Genomic DNA, 21,081 nt, shown 5'->3' with positions numbered 1-21,081 from the left:
ATCTACGGTACAGTACGGTCAGTAACATAGTTATTATCATTTGGTTAGTGAAATCCTTTCTCTCTCTCTCTGCTCTTCTGTACTTTCTCTTTTCCCCTCATCTCTTAATCTCTCTTTCTCTCTCTCTCTCTTTCTCGCTCTCTTTCTCTCTCTTTCTGTCTCTCTCTGTGACAGTGGAGACGTTGCAGGCGCTGGTGAACGGTACTCTGGGAGGAGCGATGGGGGGGCAGCAGGTGGTGTGGGTCCCAGAGACAGAAGGAGGAGGAGGAGTGGTGGGCCCGGGCCCTGTATGTCTCCTTCGCAGGGCCGAGACCTTCGGAGGCTTTGACTCTCAGCAGATACACATCTCTAAGAGTAAGACACATCCCTGTCAGTAATACTTATTCTTTATCAAGGGTTGAGAAGCCTTGAGAGCCTCAGATGGGCCTCTGTTTTCCTTGTTTATCATGTCAATAATGGAGTTATAAGATCAAAGATGGATCCCTTTAACTTAGAGCTTCCATCTGATCAGTTTGACCTCATTCTCAAGCCTTGGTTTGACCTCATTCTCAAGCCTTGGTTTGACCTCATTCTCAAGCCTTGGTGTTTTGTGTGACTTGTGTTAATGCGGGCAACATGTCTTCTACATATCTGATGAGTGTCTTGTGTTGTATAGATGGGGACAAAGAAGAGGGAGAGGACAGAGCAGACCTTCGCAGGACAGAGTCAGACGGTGTACTGAAGAAGGTTACCCAAAATACACCAAGCTATATCTGACAGTATACCAGCTGGTGGTCCTCAATACACCAAGCTATATCTGACAGTATACCAGCTGGTGGTAATACACCAAGCTATATCTGACAGTATACCAGCTGGTGACAGTATATCTGACAGTACCAGCTGGTGGTCACAATACACCAAGTATATACTGACAGTATACCAGCTGGTGGTAATACACCAAGCTATATCTGACAGTATACCAGCTAAATATTTCCAAAAGAGTTCTGACAGTCAGCTGGTGGTCCCCAAAGCATAACCATTTTGGGTTCCAGGTAGAACCCTTTCTGACAGTATACCAGCTGGTGGTAACTCTCTGTATCTGACAGAAAGGGTTATACCGGTAGGGTGTGTGTGTGTGTGTTTTTGTTTGTTTGTTTGTTTTGAGGCTCTGAGGCCATGTGTCTGACCAGGAAGTGGTTGAGTCCTTACAGTTCAGTACATAAAACTCATTACATCATTAAAGTATTGTACATGCACAGAGTCATTAGGATGCATTAATCTGCCTCTGCTATGAATTAGCCGTGGGACTCTTCCTGCCAAGCCCATCTCTAATACAGAACACTTAATAACACAGGACGCTAGTTGTGTAATAATAGACCTAATACAATGACTGCAGTGGTGTCTTCCCAGCACACGGGGATAGCTCCAACACACACACACACACACACACACACACACACTCCTCTCCTGTGTTCAGTAATGCTGGAGTTTTGTGTTGTCAGGGGGAGAATGCGACCATGATGCTGTTACTGAAGAGGAACACTGAGGTAAGAAAGATATCTGACCAGACTACCACATAAACATACACCCCAGACCCAGAATATAAATATCCACCCCAGACCCAGAACATAAATATACACCCTAGACCCCAGAACATAAATATACACCCCAGACCCAGAATATAAATATACACCCCAGACCCAGAATATAAATATACACCCCAGACCCAGAACATAAATATACACCCCTAGACCCAGAATATAAATATCCACCCCAGACCCAGAATATAAATATACCACCCCAGACCCAGAATATAAATATACACCCCAGACCCAGAATATAAATATACACCCCAGACCCAGAATATAAATATACACCCCAGACCCAGAATATAAATATACACCCCAGACCCAGAATATAAATATACACCCAGACCCAGAATATAAATATACCAGCCCAGACCCAGAATATAAATATACACCCCAGACCCAGAATATAAATATACACCCCAGACCCAGAATATAAATATACACCCCAGACCCAGAATATAAATATACACCCCCAGACCCAGAATATAAATATACACCCCAGACCCAGAATATAAATATACACCCCAGACCCAGAATATAAATATACACCCCAGAACACTTAGACCCAGAATATAAATATACACCCCAGACCCAGAATATAAATATACACCCCAGACCCAGAATATAAATATACACCCCAGACCCAGAATATAAATATACACCCCAGACCCAGAATATAAATATACACCCCAGACCCAGAATATAAATATACACCCCAGACCCAGAATATAAATATACACCCCAGACCCAGAATATAAATATACACCCCAGACCCAGAATATAAATATACACCCCAGACCCAGAATATAAATATACACCCCAGACCCAGAATATAAATATACACCCTAGACCCAGAATATAAATATACACCCCAGACCCAGAATATAAATATACACCCCAGACCCAGAATATAAATATACACCCCAGACCCAGAATATAAATATACACCCCAGACCCAGAATATAAATATACACCCCAGACCCAGAACAAAAGCAGGTCCTCCAACCCTTTATAGTGTGATCCATCTCTGTTATCTTCTAGCAGGTCCTCCACAGTGAGCCACATCCATGACTTGCTCAGCACCCTGCAGGTCAGTGTCCTGTCCTCTCTATGATGACTTGGGACCAGTTATAAATGTCCACGTAACCAGAAGAAGCTGGATGACTCCTCCCTTTATCACTCTGACTGTGTTTTTGTGCAGTGTAAATCACTGTGTCCCCCCAGACAGTGGTATATGTGTCTCTGTGTCCCCACAGACATGGTATATGTGTCTCTGTGTCCCCACAGACAGTGGTATATGTATCTCTGTGTCCCCACAGACAGTGGTATATGTGTCTCTTTGTCCCCAGACAGTGGTATATGGTCCTCCAACCCTTCATAGTGTGATCCATCTATATGTGTCTCTGTGTCCCCAACCCTTTAGTGGTATATCCATCTCTGTGTCCCTCCAACCCTTCATAGTGTGATCCATCTCTGTTGTCTTCTGTGTCCTCCAACCCTTTATAGTGTGATCCATCTCTGTTGTCTTCTAGCAGGTCCTCCAACCCTTTATAGTGTCCATCTCTGTTGTCTTCTGTCCTCCAACCCTTTATAGTGTGATATCTGTTATCTCTGTGGTCCTCCAACCCTTTACAGTGGATCCATCTCTGTTGTCTCTGTGTCCTCCAGACAGTGGTAGTGTGATCCATCTCTGTGTCCCCTAGCAGGTCCTCCAACCCTTTATGTGTCTCTCCTGTTACTTCTAGCAGGACCAGACAGTGGTATATGTGTCTCTGTGTCCTCCAGACAGTGGTATATGTGTCTCTTTATCCCTGCAGGTCAACCCTTATATGTGTCTCTGTGTCCCCACAGACAGTGGTATATGTGTCTCTGTGTCCCCACAGACAGTGGTATATGTGTCTCTGTGTCCCCACAGACCAGTGGTATATGTGTCTCTGTGTCCCCACAGACAGTGGTATATGTGTCTCTTGTCCCCGCAGACAGTGGTATATGTGTCTCTGTGTCCCCACAGACAGTGGTATATGTGTCTGTGTCCCCACAGACAGTGGTATATGTGTCTCTGTGTCCCCACAGACAGTGGTATATGTGTCTCTGTGTCCCCACAGACAGTGGTATATGTGTCTCTTTGTCCCTGCAGGCAGTGGTAGTCCAGCAGGACAGCTTCATTGAGGATCAGCGCCAGGCTCTCACCAACCGCCCTGAACGCCTCACCTCCTTCTTCTCCTCCCGTCCCTCCTCCCGCCACAACTCCCTGATCGAGCAGGAGAAACAGCGCAGCCTGGAGAAACACAGGCAGGAGACGGCCGCGCTGCAGCGCCAGCAGGCCACACACGACCAGGAGAAGAGGAGGAGGGAGAGGGAGTGGGAGGTGCGGGAGCAGCAGCTGACAGACAGGGAGGTGCAGCTCCTGGTACAGGAAGAGGAGACGGGGAGGAGGAGCAGGGAGCTAGTTACGGAGAGGGTGGAGCTACAAAGGAAGAAGAAGGACTATCTGATAGATCTAGAGCGACTGAGAGACGCTCAGGGGAAACTAGATCGAGACAGAGAAAACATACAGCGAGAAATGGAGAGGGTAGAACACATGAGAATGGCTAAGGTAAGATGCTATAATATCTATCATAATTATTCTAAACTATCTATCTATATTAAAATATATATACTATAATATCGTATCATATTCAAAATATTGTATCTAACTATACTATTCATACTATAATATCCATATAATATCTATACTCTAATGTCTGTCATATTTATAATATATTATCTGTACTATACATACTTTTATATCCATCAACTTTATTCTACACTATCTATGCTATAATATCTGTACTATAATATCTATCATATTAATAATATATTATCTATATTAAATCTATATTATCTATACTATTTATATTATAGCATAGATATAATATAAATAGTATAGATAATATAGATTTAATATAGATAATAAATTAATATATATTAATATCTATCATATTAATAATATACTAACTATATTATATCTAAACTATACTATCTGTACTATAATATCTATCATATTTAGAATATATTATCTATATTAAATCTATATTATCTATCCTATAATATCTATCATATTTAGAATATATTATCTGTACTATACTATCTATATGATATCTATACTATAATATCTATATTATAATATCTATCGTTATTATAATATATGTATAATATACTATCCATATTATATCTATACTATAATATCTATCATATTTATAATATATTGTCTATACTATATTATATCTATACTATAACATCTATACTATAATATCTATCGTTATTATAATATATCTATACTATACTATGCATATTATATCTATACTATAATATCTATCATATTTATAATATATTACCTATACTATTTATATTATATCTATACTATAATATCTGTACTATAATATCTATCATACTTATAATAGTATAGATAATATATTATATCTATCAACTTTACTCTACACTATCTACTATAATATCTATCATATTAATAATATATTATCTATACTATACTATCTATATTATATCTATGCTATAATATCTATACTATAATATCTATCATATTAATAATATATTATCTATACTATACTATCTATATTATATCTATGCTATAATATCTATACTATAATATCTATCATATTAATAATATATCATCTATACTATACTATCTATATTATATCTATACTATAATATCTATACTATAATATCTATATTAATAATATATTATCTATACTATACTATCTATATTATATCTATGCTATAATATCTATACTATAATATCTATCATATTAATAATATATTATCTATACTATACTATCTATATTATATCTATGCTATAATATCTATACTATAATATCTATCATATTAATAATATATTATCTATACTATCTATCTATATTATATCTATGCTATAATATCTATCATATTAATAATATATTATCTATACTATCTATATTATATCTATACTATAATATCTATCATATTAATAATATCTTATCTATACTATACTATCTATATTATATCTATGCTATAATATCTATACTATAATATCTATCATATTAATAATATATTATCTATATTATATCTATGCTATAATATCTATACTATAATATCTATCATATTAATAATATATTATCTATACTATACTATCTATATTATATCTATGCTATAATATCTATACTATAATATCTATCATATTAATAATATATTATCTATACTATACTATCTATATTATATCTATGCTATAATATCTATACTATAATATCTATCATATTAATAATATATTATCTATACTATATTATATCTATGCTATAATATCTATACTATAATATCTATCATATTTATAATGTATTATCTATACTATCTATATTATATCTATGCTATAATATCTATACTATACTATCTATATTATATCTATGCTATAATATCTATACTATATCTATCATATTAATAATATATTATCTATACTATCTATATTATATCTATGCTATAATATCTATACTATAATATCTATCATATTAATAATATATTATCTATACTATACTATCTATATTATATCTATGCTATAATATCTATACTATAATATCTATCATATTAATAATATATTATCTATACTATAATATCTATACTATAATATCTATACCTATAATATAATATATAATATCTATCATAGTATAGTACAGATAGTTATAATACATTATCTATATTATATATATTCTATAATATCTACACTACAATATCTATCATATCTACACTATCAATATCTATCATATTTATAATGTATTATCTATACTATATATACTATTGTCAAGACGTATCGGTTAATGTGGCGAATGCTGCTCATCGAATGATGAACGGTTTATAATTGCGTGATTAAATGAATCAGGAAATGATTAACTCATTAACCTGGGGCACCTTGGGAAAATGTTTTTTTTATTGAGTTTCTCTTTACCAAATTAACTCAAAGTATATCAGAATATCGATTTTTACCACAGTCGCTAATTAATCAATTTCCTCTACAGTCTCATTCTGAATGTCGCATAAAAACACATTCGAGGCTGTTGATTAAAACTTAGTACAATGGGCCAACACACTATGACACGTGTCGCCCAAAATGGGTATTTAAAAGAGAGAGAAAAAGTGAAAGTAGACGAGAGAAATATACATTTGGGTGCATTAGTCAGCTATGCTTATTTTAACCCTAACCTTGCCCCGAACTGCCGCTCTTATGGGTCAGAGTATAAATACGTAATTACGTGTTGAAGGTCACCGATGGGAGTCTCCGGTGGGCCGTTTCGGCTTCTCGGATGGCGCTCTTCTCTGCTGCAACTCTCTGGTTGTCCTCACGATGTCAGTGTCCTTTGTAATAGTGGTCTGTTTCCTCGCCCTTGTTCTGAAAGGGGTCTTCCGAGGACAGTCCAGCCATGTAGCTCAGGGCTCACAGCGTAGGAATGAAAGCAGTGTAGATACAGGATTCGATGGAGAGTGGAGGCCGGGTGGTCGGTTCTAAATTCTTAGACGCAGCGACTCCTCCGTAGCATGGATAGAAGAGGGTTCCTTTGTCTTCAACCTCGTGTTGCGTTTTGGGTTCGTTGACTACTCCTCCGTAGCTTGGATAGAAGAGGGTTCCTTTGTCTTCAACCTCGTGTTGCGTTTTGGGTTCGTTGACTACTCATCTGTAGCATGGATAGAAGAGGGTTCCTTTGTCTTCAACCTCGTGTTGCGTTTTGGGTTCGTTGACTACTCATCTGTAGCATGGATAGAAGAGGGTTCCTTTGTCTTCAACCTCGTGTTGCGTTTTGGGTTCGTTGACTACTCCTCCGTAGCTTGGATAGAAGAGGGTTCCTTTGTCTTCAACCTCGTGTTGCGTTTTGGGTTCGTTGACTACTCATCTGTAGCATGGATAGAAGAGGGTTCCTTTGTCTTCAACCTCGTGTTGCGTTTTGGGTTCGTTGACTACTCATCCGTAGCATGGATAGAAGAGGGTTCCTTTGTCTTCAACCTCGTGTTGCGTTTTGGGTTCGTTGACTACTCATCCGTAGCATGGATAGAAGAGGGTTCCTTTGTCTTCAACCTCGTGTTGTTTTGGGTTCGTTGACTACTCATCTGTAGCATGGATAGAAGAGGGTTCCTTTGTCTTCAACCTCGTGTTGCGTTTTGGGTTCGTTGACTACTCATCCGTAGCATGGATAGAAGAGGGTTCCTTTGTCTTCAACCTCGTGTTGCGTTTTGGGTTCGTTGACTACTCATCTGTAGCATGGATAGAAGAGGGTTCCTTTGTCTTCAACCTCGTGTTGCGTTTTGGGTTCGTTGACTACTCAGACATTGGCTGCAGCTCGGGTCACTTAGTCTAACATGTTAATTCTTAACTCACATGTCTTATACCCTCGGGTCAGAAGTGGGCGTAACCGCCTTTTAGGGCAATTCTCTGGGCCAAGATACGAGGCAAGGTCTGGATTTTACTCAGATCCAATTTAGACAATTACACATTCCATCTTTACATAAACATTCTCTTTGATTTGGACATTTTCCACCCAACGTACAATGTATAAACATACAAGAACAACTCTTCAAGTTACACTGTTTTGGTTATAAACTCGTCCTTTATTAACTTTTAACAACAAAACAAAAATGACATATATTTTCAAATTCCAACTTTTGTCATTGCCACCATTGTGGCTGACCAAACCATTTTCACAAAGTCCATTTATTGCATGAAAATGTTCTCGGTAGTGAGAGGACAAAGGAACTGTGTCTGCTGCCTTGGATTTACAATGGGAGTGAGGTGTCATAAACCATCTTCACACCTCTTCTCCTCTGGTGGGGGTGAGGTGTCATAAACCATCTTCACACCTCTTCTCCTCTGGTGGGGGTGAGGTGTCATAAACCATCTTCACACCTCTTCTCCTCTGGTGGGGGTGAGGTGTCATAAACCATCTTCACACCTCTTCTCCTCTGGTGGGGTGAGGTGTCATAAACCATCTTCACACCTCTTCTCCTCTGGTGGGGGTGAGGTGTCATAAACCATCTTCACACCTCTTCTCCTCTGGTGGGGGTGAGGTGTCATAAACCATCTTCACACCTCTTCTCCTCTGGTGGGGGGTGAGGTGTCATAAACCATCTTCACACCTCTTCTCCTCTGGTGGGGGTGAGGTGTCATAAACCATCTTCACACCTCTTCTCCTCTGGTGGGGGTGAGGTGTCATAAACCATCTTCACACCCCTTCTCCTCTGGTGGGGGTGAGGTGTCATAAACCATCTTCACACCCCTTCTCCTCTGGTGGGGGTGAGGTGTCATAAACCATCTTCACACCCCTTCTCCTCTGGTGGGGGTGAGGTGTCATAAACCATCTTCACACCTCTTCTCCTCTGGTGGGGGTGAGGTGTCATAAACCATCTTCACACCCCTTCTCCTCTGGTGGGGTGAGGTGTCATAAACCATCTTCACACCTCTTCTCCTCTGGTGGGGGTGAGGTGTCATAAACCATCTTCACACCTCTTTCCCTCTGGTGGGGGTGAGGTGTCATAAACCATCTTCACACCTCTTCTCCTCTGGTGGGGGTGAGGTGTCATAAACCATCTTCACACTCTTCTCCTCTGGTGGGGGTGAGGTGTCATAAACCATCTTCACACCTCTTCTCCTCTGGTGGGGGTGAGGTGTCATAAACCATCTTCACACCTCTTCTCCTCTGGTGGGGGTGAGGTGTCATAAACCATCTTCACACCTCTTCTCCTCTGGTGGGGGTGAGGTGTCATAAACCATCTTCACACCCCTTCTCCTCTGGTGGGAGTGAGGTGTCATAAACCATCTTCACACCCCTTCTCCTCTGGTGGGGGTGAGGTGTCATAAACCATCTTCACACCCTTTCACCTCTTCTCCTCTGGTGGGGGTGAGGTGTCATAAACCATCTTCACACCTCTTCTCCTCTGGTGGGGGTGAGGTGTCATAAACCATCTTCACACCTCTTCTCCTCTGGTGGGGTGAGGTGTCATAAACCATCTTCACACCTCTTCTCCTCTGGTGGGGGTGAGGTGTCATAAACCATCTTCACACCTCTTCTCCTCTGGTGGGGTGAGGTGTCATAAACCATCTTCACACCTCTTCTCCTCTGGTGGGGGTGAGGTGTCATAAACCATCTTCACACCTCTTCTCCTCTGGTGGGGTGAGGTGTCATAAACCATCTTCACACCTCTTCTCCTCTGGTGGGGGTGAGGTGTCATAAACCATCTTCACACCTCTTCTCCTCTGGTGGGGTGAGGTGTCATAAACCATCTTCACACCTCTTCTCCTCTGGTGGGGGTGAGGTGTCATAAACCATCTTCACACCTCTTCTCCTCTGGTGGGGGTGAGGTGTCATAAACCATCTTCACACCTCTTGATCTCTTCTCCTCTGGTGGGGGTGAGGTGTCATAAACCATCTTCACACCTCTTCTCCTCTGGTGGGGGTGAGGTGTCATAAACCATCTTCACACCTCTTCTCCTCTGGTGGGGGTGAGGTGTCATAAACCATCTTCACACCTCTTCTCCTCTGGTGGGGGTGAGGTGTCATAAACCATCTTCACACCTCTTCTCCTCTGGTGGGGGTGAGGTGTCATAAACCATCTTCACACCTCTTCTCCTCTGGTGGGGGTGAGGTGTCATAAACCATCTTCACACCTCTTCTCCTCTGGTGGGGGTGAGGTGTCATAAACCATCTTCACACCTCTTCTCCTCTGGTGGGGGTGAGGTGTCATAAACCATCTTCACACCTCTTCTCCTCTGGTGGGGGTGAGGTGTCATAAACCATCTTCACACCTCTTCTCCTCTGGTGGGGGTGAGGTGTCATAAACCATCTTCACACCTCTTCTCCTCTGGTGGGGTGAGGTGTCATAAACCATCTTCACACCTCTTCTCCTCTGGTGGGGGTGAGGTGTCATAAACCATCTTCACACCTCTTCTCCTCTGGTGGGGGTGAGGTGTCATAAACCATCTTCACACCTCTTCTCCTCTGGTGGGGGTGAGGTGTCATAAACCATCTTCACACCTCTTCTCCTCTGGTGGGGGTGAGGTGTCATAAACCATCTTCACACCTCTTCTCCTCTGGTGGGGTGAGGTGTGTCATAAACCATCTTCACACCTCTTCTCCTCTGGTGGGGGTGAGGTGTCATAAACCATCTTCACACCTCTTCTCCTCTGGTGGGGGTGAGGTGTCATAAACCATCTTCACACCTCTTCTCCTCTGGTGGGGGTGAGGTGTCATAAACCATCTTCACACCTCTTCTCCTCTGGTGGGGGTGAGGTGTCATAAACCATCTTCACACCTCTTCTCCTCTGGTGGGGGTGAGGTGTCATAAACCATCTTCACACCTCTTCTCCTCTGGTGGGGGTGAGGTGTCATAAACCATCTTCACACCTCTTCTCCTCTGGTGGGGTGAGGTGTCATAAACCATCTTCACACCTCTTCTCCTCTGGTGGGGGTGAGGTGTCATAAACCATCTTCACACCTCTTCTCCTCTGGTGGGGGTGAGGTGTCATAAACCATCTTCACACCTCTTCTCCTCTGGTGGGGGTGAGGTGTCATAAACCATCTTCACACCCTTCTCCTCTGGTGGGGGTGAGGTGTCATAAACCATCTTCACACCCCTTCTCCTCTGGTGGGGTGAGGTGTCATAAACCATCTTCACACCTCTTCTCCTCTGGTGGGGGTGAGGTGTCATAAACCATCTTCACACCTCTTCTCCTCTGGTGGGGGTGAGGTGTCATAAACCATCTTCACACCTCTTCTCCTCTGGTGGGGGTGAGGTGTCATAAACCATCTTCACACCTCTTCTCCTCTGGTGGGGGTGAGGTGTCATAAACCATCTTCACACCTCTTCTCCTCTGGTGGGGGTGAGGTGTCATAAACCATCTTCACACCTCTTCTCCTCTGGTGGGGGTGAGGTGTCATAAACCATCTTCACACCTCTTCTCCTCTGGTGGGGGTGAGGTGTCATAAACTCTTCTCCTCTGGTGGGGGTGAGGTGTCATAAACCATCTTCACACCTCTTCTCCTCTGGTGGGGGTGAGGTGTCATAAACCATCTTCACACCCTTGATCTTTCTCCTCTGGTGGGGGTGAGGTGTCATAAACCATCTTCACACCCCTCTTTCTCCTCTGGTGGGGGTGAGGTGTCATAAACCATCTTCACACCTCTTCTCCTCTGGTGGGGGTGAGGTGTCATAAACCATCTTCACACCTCTTCTCCTCTGGTGGGGGTGAGGTGTCATAAACCATCTTCACACCTCTTCTCCTCTGGTGGGGTGAGGTGTCATAAACCATCTTCACACCTCTTCTCCTCTGGTGGGGGTGAGGTGTCATAAACCATCTTCACACCTCTTCTCCTCTGGTGGGGGTGAGGTGTCATAAACCATCTTCACACCTCTTCTCCTCTGGTGGGGTGTGAGGTGTCATAAACCATCTTCACACCTTCTCCTCTGGTGGGGGTGAGGTGTCATAAACCATCTTCACACCTCTTCTCCTCTGGTGGGGGTGAGGTGTCATAAACCATCTTCACACCTCTTCTCCTCTGGTGGGGGTGAGGTGTCATAAACCATCTTCACACCTCTTCTCCTCTGGTGGGGTGAGGTGTCATAAACCATCTTCACACCTCTTCTCCTCTGGTGGGGGTGAGGTGTCATAAACCATCTTCACACCTCTTCTCCTCTGGTGGGGGTGAGGTGTCATAAACCATCTTCACACCTCTTCTCCTCTGGTGGGGGTGAGGTGTCATAAACCATCTTCACACCTCTTCTCCTCTGGTGGGGGTGAGGTGTCATAAACCATCTTCACACCTCTTCTCCTCTGGTGGGGGTGAGGTGTCATAAACCATCTTCACACCTCTTCTCCTCTGGTGGGGGTGAGGTGTCATAAACCATCTTCACACCTCTTCTCCTCTGGTGGGGGTGAGGTGTCATAAACCATCTTCACACCTCTTCTCCTCTGGTGGGGGTGAGGTGTCATAAACCATCTTCACACCTCTTCTCCTCTGGTGGGGGTGAGGTGTCATAAACTTCATCTTCACACCTCTTCTCCTCTGGTGGGGGTGAGGTGTCATAAACCATCTTCACACCTCTTCTCCTCTGGTGGGGGTGAGGTGTCATAAACCATCTTCACACCTCTTCTCCTCTGGTGGGGGTGAGGTGTCATAAACCATCTTCACACCTCTTCTCCTCTGGTGGGGGTGAGGTGTCATAAACCATCTTCACACCTCTTCTCCTCTGGTGGGGGTGAGGTGTCATAAACCATCTTCACACCTCTTCTCCTCTGGTGGGGGTGAGGTGTCATAAACCATCTTCACCCTTGGTGGGGGTGATCTCTTCTCCTCTGGTGGGGGTGAGGTGTCATAAACCATCTTCACACCTCTTCTCCTCTGGTGGGGTGAGGTGTCATAAACCATCTTCACACCTCTTCTCCTCTGGTGGGGGTGAGGTGTCATAAACCATCTTCACACCTCTTCTCCTCTGGTGGGGGTGAGGTGTCATAAACCATCTTCACACCTCTTCTCCTCTGGTGGGGGTGAGGTGTCATAAACCATCTTCACACCTCTTCTCCTCTGGTGGGGGTGAGGTGTCATAAACCATCTTCACACCTCTTCTCCTCTGGTGGGGGTGAGGTGTCATAAACCATCTTCACACCTCTTCTCCTCTGGTGGGGGTGAGGTGTCATAAACCATCTTCACACCTCTTCTCCTCTGGTGGGGGTGAGGTGTCATAAACCATCTTCACACCTCTTCTCCTCTGGTGGGGGTGAGGTGTCATAAACCATCTTCACACCTCTTCTCCTCTGGTGGGGGTGAGGTGTCATAAACCATCTTCACACCTCTTCTCCTCTGGTGGGGGTGAGAGATCTCTCTGTAGGGTTGTGGACCCCGGTAACCTGAGCCGAGCAGGATAGTCATGACACTATCTATATTATATCTATACTATAATATTTATCATATTTATTATATATTATCTGTACACTATCATTTCTATCATATTTATAATACAGTGCCTTGCGAAAGTATTCGGCCCCCTTGAACTTTGCGACCTTTTGCCACATTTCAGGCTTCAAACATAAAGATATAAAACTGTATTTTTCAGTTTTTATTTGTTAAAAAAGTTTGAAATATCCAATAAATGTCGTTCCACTTCATGATTGTGTCCCACTTGTTGTTGATTCTTCACAAAAAATACAGTTTTATATCTTTATGTTTGAAGCCTGAAATGTGGCAAAAGGTCGCAAAGTTCAAGGGGGCCGAATACTTTCGCAAGGCACTGTATATCATTTACACTATACTATCTATGTTATATCTATACTACAATATCCATGCTGTAATATCTGTCATATTTATAGTATATTATCTATACTCTATCTATACTACCATATCTATCATATTGACAATATATTATCTATACTACAATATCTATATTATCTACACTATCATATATCATATTGACAATATATTATCTATACTACACTATCTATATTACAATATATATACTATTTTATCTATCATATTTATTTCTATAATATCTACACTATCTCCTAAAATATCTACACTATAATATCTGTCATTTATAATCTATTATATATACTATCTATATTATCTATACTATTATATCTGTACCATAATATCTATCATATACTGTCTATATTATATATATATATATACTATAATATATAATCTATACTATCTATATTATATCTGTACTATAATATCAATCATATTTATAATATACTATTTGTTCTATACTATAATATCCATGCTATAATATCTATCATTTATAATATATTATCTATACTATACTAACTGTATTATATCTATATTATTTCTATGCTATAATATCTATCATATTTATAATATACTATACTATCTATATTATTTCTGTACTATAATATGTATCATATTTATTATATTATCTATACTATAATATACATACTATAATATATATCATATTTATAATATATTATCTGTTCTATACTGTCTATCTATACTACAATATCTATATTATTTCTATACTATAATATATATCATATTTATAATATACTATCTATACTATAACATCTATATTATTTCTATACCATAATATGTATCATATTTATAATACATTATCTATACTATAATATGTATCATATTTATAATATATATATTTATAATATATTATCTCTACTATACTATGTATATTATGTCTATACTATAACAATTATATTTATAATATATTATATAACACCTGTACTCTAATATGTATCATATTTATAATATACTATCTATACCTCTCGTGTCTGAGCCGTTGAGTTGCAACTACATTTTGTCCCTATACCGACATTTCGCTTGTTTAATTATTATATATATTCCTTATTTAACTAAGCAAGTCAGTGAAGAACAAATTCTTATTTTCAATGACAGCCTAGGAACAGTGGGTTAACTGCCTTGTTCAGGGGCAGAATGACAGATTTTTACCTTTTCATCTCAGGGATTTGTTCTAGCAACCTTTCGGTTACTGGCCCAATGCTCTAACCACTAGGCTACCTGTCGCCCCCAAATTTTGAAGAGTGAATTCCGATTGGTCAGACCAGCATTGAATGGTTCTAGTCACAGGTACATCCTGGTTGAGTGTCTGCCTATAGGACGGTAGGAGAAAGATGGAGTCGTGGTCAGATTTGCCGAAGGGAGGGCGGGGGAGGGCCTTGTTTGCCTTGTGGAAGTGTAGCAGTGGTCCAGTGCATTGCTCTCGTGCTACAGTCAATATGCTGTCACAAATTTGCTTTGTTAAAATCTCCTGCTACAATAAATGCAGCTTCAGGATATATGGTTTTCAGTTTAGTTTCCAGCTAATTTCCTTGAGGGCCGTCGAGGTATCTGCTTGGGGGTGATATCACGGCTGGGACTATGATCGAAGAGAATTCTCTTGTGAGATAATGTGGTCGGCATGGGCATTTGATTGTTTGGAATTCTAGGTCAGTTGAACAAAATTAATAGAGTTCCTGTATGTTGTTATGATTACACCATGAGTCGTTAATCATGAAGCATACATCCCCGCCCGAGATTTCTGCTTCTATCGGCATGATGCATGAAGAAACCCGGTGGCTGTACCGACTCAGACAACATCATTATAATGTTTAATATAATGTAATATCATATTCATAACCGCACCTCCTGTCATCTCCAACAGAGGTGGATACAGAGAACTCCCTCTTCTACCTCAGACGACTCCCCCACTTCCCCTCCTCTACCTCCCTGGACAAAGATCCAATGGACCCGACTGAGCTCTCCTCCTCTCCCAGGAAAGAATCCCTGACCTCGTCAAAAGGGAAGAGCCTAAGCCCTTTCTCTGAGGCCACGGCCCTAAAGGCCCCTAGTGGAGACAGTCAGAACCAGATACCTAACAAACTGCTGCAACTGGCTAAAGACAGGAGCAAGAACAAGAAGGACAAGAAGAAGAAGGAACAGGGTACACAGTCACCAGGTACACACTACAGTGTTGAGACAGGGAGGACAGTCACCAGGTACACACTACAGTGTTGAGACAGGGAGGACAGTCAGCAGGTACACACTACAGTGTTGAGACAGGGAGGACAGTCAGCAGGTACACACTACAGTGTTGAGACAGGGAGGACAGTCAGCAGGTATAACTACACTACAGTGTTGAGACAGGAAGGACAGTCAGCAGGTATAACACACTACAGTGTTGAGACAGGGAGGACAGCCACCAGGTATAACTACAGTGTTGAGACAGGGAGGACAGCCACCAGGTATAACTACACTACAGTGTTGAGACAGGGAGGACAGTCAGCAGGTATAACTACACTACAGTGTTGAGACAGGGAGGACAGTCAGCAGGTATAACTACACTACAGTGTTGAGACAGGGAGGACAGTCAGCAGGTATAACTACACTACAGTGTTGAGACAGGGAGGACAGTCAGCAGGTATAACTACACTACAGTGTTGAGACAGGAAGGACAGTCAGCAGGTATAACTACACTACAGTGTTGAGACAGGGAGGACAGTCACCAGGTATAACTACACTACAGTGTTGAGACAGGGAGGACAGTCAGCAGGTATAACTACACTACAGTGTTGAGACAGGGAGGACAGCCACCAGGTATAACTACACTACAGTGTTGAGACAGGGAGGACAGTCAGCAGGTATAACTACACTACAGTGTTGAGACAGGGAGGACAGTCAGCAGGTATAACTACACTACAGTGTTGAGACAGGGAGGACAGTCAGCAGGTATAACTACACTACAGTGTTGAGACAGGGAGGACAGTCACCAGGTACACACTACAGTGTTGAGACAGGGGAGGACAGTCAGCAGGTATAACTACACTACAGTGTTGAGACAGGGAGGACAGTCAGCAGGTATAACTACACTACAGTGTTGAGACAGGGAGGACAGTCAGCAGGTATAACTACACTACAGTGTTGAGACAGGAAGGACAGTCAGCAGGTACACACTACAGTGTTGAGACAGGGATAACTACACTACAGTGAGGACAGTCACCAGACAGCCACCAGGTATAACTACAGTGTTGAGACAGGGAGGACAGCCACCAGGTATAACTACACTACAGTGTTGAGACAGGGAGGACAGTCAGCAGGTATAACTACACTACAGTGTTGAGACAGGGAGGACAGTCAGCAGGTATAACTACACTACAGTGTTGAGACAGGGAGGACAGTCAGCAGGTATAACTACACTACAGTGTTGAGACAGGGAGGACAGTCACCAGGTACACACTACAGTGTTGAGACAGGGAGGACAGTCACCAGGTATAACTACACTACAGTGTTGAGACAGGGAGGACAGTCACCAGGTATAACTACACTACAGTGTTGAGACAGGGAGGACAGTCACCAGGTATAACTACACTACAGTGTTGAGACAGGGAGGACAGTCACCAGGTATAACTACACTACAGTGTTGAGACAGGGAGGACAGTCACCAGGTATAACTACAGTGTTGAGACAGGGAGGACAGCCACCAGGTATAACTACACTACAGTGTTGAGACAGGGAGGACAGTCAGCAGATATAACTACACTACAGTGTTGAGACAGGGAGGACAGTCACCAGGTATAACTACAGTGTTGAGACAGGGAGGACAGTCACCAGGTATAACTACAGTGTTGAGACAGGGAGGACAGTCACCAGGTATAACTACACTACAGTGTTGAGACGGAGGACAGTCAGCAGGTATAACTACAGTGTTGAGACAGGGAGGACAGTCAGCAGGTATAACTACACTACAGTGTTGAGACAGGGAGGACAGTCAGCAGGTATAACTACACCTCAGTGTTGAGACAGGGAGGACAGTCAGCAGGTATAACTACACTACAGTGTTGAGACAGGAAGGACAGTCAGCAGGTATAACTACACTACAGTGTTGAGACAGGACAGTCAGCAGGTATAACTACAGTGTTGAGACAGGGAGGACAGTCAGCAGGTATAACTACACTACAGTGTTGAGACAGGGAGGACAGTCACCAGGTACACACTACAGTGTTGAGACAGGGAGGACAGTCACCAGGTACACACTACAGTGTTGAGACAGGGAGGACAGTCAGCAGGTATAACTACACTACAGTGTTGAGACAGGGAGGACAGTCACCAGGTATAACTACACTACAGTAAAAAAGAAAGCATTTAGAATGTTGTTGTGGCCACAATCCAGTCTAGTTATTGGTTGTTGGGTCTGTGATCTGGGCTATTCTACTACATTGTTGAGACCACAATCCAGTCCAGTTATTGGTTGTTGGGTCTGTGGCCTGGGCTATTCTACTCCAGTGTTGAGACCACAATCCAGTCCAGTTATTGGTTGTTGGGTCTGTGGCCTGGGCTATTCTACTACAGTGTTGAGACTACAATCCAGTCCAGTTATTGGTTGTTGGGTCTGTGGCCTGGGCTATTCTACTACAGTGTTGAGACCACAATCCAGTCTAGTTATTGGTTGTTAGGTCTGTGGCCTGGGCTATTCTTCTACAGTGTTGAGACCACAATCCAGTCCAGTTATTGGTTGTTTGGTCTGTGGCCTGGGCTATTCTACTACAGTGTTGAGACCACAATCCAGTCCAGTTATTGGTTGTTGGGTCTGTGATCTGGGCTATTCTACTACATTGTTGAGACCACAATCCAGTCCAGTTATTGGTTGTTGGGTCTGTGGCCTGGGCTATTCTACTCCAGTGTTGAGACCACAATCCAGTCCAGTTATTGGTTGTTGGGTCTGTGGCCTGGGCTATTCTACTACAGTGTTGAGACTACAATCCAGTCCAGTTATTGGTTGTTGGGTCTGTGGCCTGGGCTATTCTACTACAGTGTTGAGACCACAATCCAGTCTAGTTATTGGTTGTTAGGTCTGTGGCCTGGGCTATTCTTCTACAGTGTTGAGACCACAATCCAGTCCAGTTATTGGTTGTTTGGTCTGTGGCCTGGGCTATTCTACTACAGTGTTGAGACCACAATCCAGTCTAGTTATTGGTTGTTAGATCTGTGGCCTGGGCTATTCTTCTACAGTGTTGAGACCACAATCCAGTCCAGTTATTGGTTGTTGGGTCTGTGATCTGGGCTATTCTACTACAGTGCCATATATTTATGTGCTGGGATCTGAGGGTTTTCCAAATGAATTACAAATTTAAAAACATAGTTGTCTTTATTGCTTATGTCTTCACAGCGAGAGTTAATGCTTGGTGTGATCACCTTCTGCAACAATTAGAATACGATACCTCCATCTGTGTGTTACTCTTAGGGCGACATTTAACCATTGCTTTTGTCATTATTACTCAAGTTTAGTACATTTATTTAAGAGTCATTGATGGACAGAAATATTCAGACCTCGTCTCTGATTTTCACACAAATTTAAAGCAGGACTGAGACTGGATCCATCAGGAACACTCAACAACTCTATCCCAGAGTTAGGTTTCAGAAGACTGCTCCCTTCATATTTTTCTGATCCTAACAAACTCCCCAGTCCTTTCCGATGACAAGCATACCCATAACATGATGCTGCCACCACAATACTTGAAAATATGATCCAATATAATCAAATGTTTTAATCAAATTATTATTTTAAAAATGTTGTGCAGCAAAATGTGAAGACTGTACGAGGGGTGTGTAGACTTTCACTAGGCAGTGTAAATACGACAGTGGCAGGTATAACTACAGTGTAAATACGACAGTGGTTTGATTGTAGTCTGTTTATCTGTTTGTCTCCGTAGATACCCAGCACCTAGAGCCTCCTCTAGATGGAGAGATCTACTTCTGTTGAGGAGACCCCTCTTCATCTCCTCCGATGTCAATGCAACGTCCCTCTCACCAGCTGAATGGAAGGCCAAGTTGCCAAAGTGCCCCCATCGTCAAACCCTCTAAGTCCTCACAAACACTCCCAACTGACACACAATAGGAAGTGGAAGGTCTCTCATCATGTCATAAGCTCCAGCTGCAATGTTCTGTCTCAGTGCTCACTACAGATTGGCTCCTGACTGTCACCTGCTAAAAAAATATAACAATAAGGACACTGCAGGTTAAAGATTGTCTATAACAATAAGAAACTGCTTCTATGTTAGATACTGTAGGTTAAAGACTGTCTATAACAATAAGAAACTGTTTCTATGTTAGATACTGTAGGTTAAAGATTGTCTATAACAATAAGGACACTGTTTCTATGTTAGATACTGTGCTCCTGATGTGCTTGACATGTTGCAATAATCTCAATACATTTTACATGTGATGCTATTGATCACATGAATCATCTTTTCTGGTGCATGTCCAAGATCGATAATCAATATGTTGTTTATACAGATCAGTCTACACAATATTGATACTATATAGTCCCATAAGAACTGGAGAAAACTCAAAGACTGATGTCAGTTGATCGTTGTTGTGGTTCAATGTTTAAGAGCCACTTGTTACTAATACCTGAAGAACCAGAGAACACATATGGAATCATGTTGTAACCAAAAATACGTTAAACAAATCAAAATATATTTTATATTTCAGATTCTTAAAAGTAGCCACCCGTTGCCTTGATGACAGCTTTGCACACTCTTGGCCTTCTCTCAACCAGCTTCATGAGGTAGTCACCTGTATTTTTAAAAAATTAATAGGTGTGCCTTGATTAAAGTACATTTGTGGAATTTCTTTCCTTCTTAGGAATGGTATACAGAATATAGCCCTATTTGGTAAATGACCAAGTCCATATTATGGAAAGATCAGCTCAAATTAGCAAAGAGAAACGACAACCCATCATTACTTTACGACATGAAGGTCAGTCCGTACGGAAAATGTCAAGAACTTTGAAAGTGCAGTCGCAAAAACCATCAAGTGCTCTGATGAAACTGCCTCATGAGGACCGCTACAAGAAAGGAAGACCCAGAGTTTCCTCTGCTGCAGAGGATAAGTACATTAGAGTTCGCTGTACCTCAGATTGCAGCCTAAATAAATGCTTCAGAGTTCAAGTAAGAGACACATCTCAACATCAACTGTTCAGAGGAGAC

At 42.0% G+C, this 21,081-nt stretch overlaps 2 protein-coding genes across 2 annotated transcripts in view; both read left to right on the top strand.

The window, feature by feature from the left end:
• Positions 1–3,836, top strand: part of LOC121845242 (A-kinase anchor protein 13-like) — a 46,083-nt gene extending 42,247 nt beyond the window's left edge. The window contains 5 exon segments of the mRNA XM_042316155.1: positions 175–354; positions 656–726; positions 1,482–1,526; positions 2,613–2,658; positions 3,706–3,836. Of these exon segments, the coding sequence (XP_042172089.1) occupies positions 175–354; positions 656–726; positions 1,482–1,526; positions 2,613–2,639 (323 nt within the window). The 3' untranslated portion in view covers positions 2,640–2,658; positions 3,706–3,836.
• Positions 2,703–20,586, top strand: LOC121845240 (A-kinase anchor protein 13-like). The gene is made up of 7 exons (XM_042316153.1): positions 2,703–2,710; positions 2,856–2,861; positions 2,992–3,028; positions 3,237–3,242; positions 3,386–3,490; positions 3,580–4,164; positions 19,804–20,586. Exons 1-7 carry the CDS (start codon positions 2,703–2,705, stop codon positions 19,816–19,818), a joined length of 762 nt encoding a protein of 253 aa, XP_042172087.1. The 3' UTR covers positions 19,819–20,586.
• Positions 20,587–21,081: the final 495 nt, after the last annotated feature.

Source organism: Oncorhynchus tshawytscha, unplaced genomic scaffold, assembly GCF_018296145.1.
Source record: "Oncorhynchus tshawytscha isolate Ot180627B unplaced genomic scaffold, Otsh_v2.0 Un_contig_4862_pilon_pilon, whole genome shotgun sequence".
Classification (NCBI taxonomy): domain Eukaryota; kingdom Metazoa; phylum Chordata; class Actinopteri; order Salmoniformes; family Salmonidae; genus Oncorhynchus; species Oncorhynchus tshawytscha.
The sequence above is the reverse complement of the archived record's forward strand: the minus strand, read 5'-3'. Positions and strand labels throughout refer to the sequence as shown.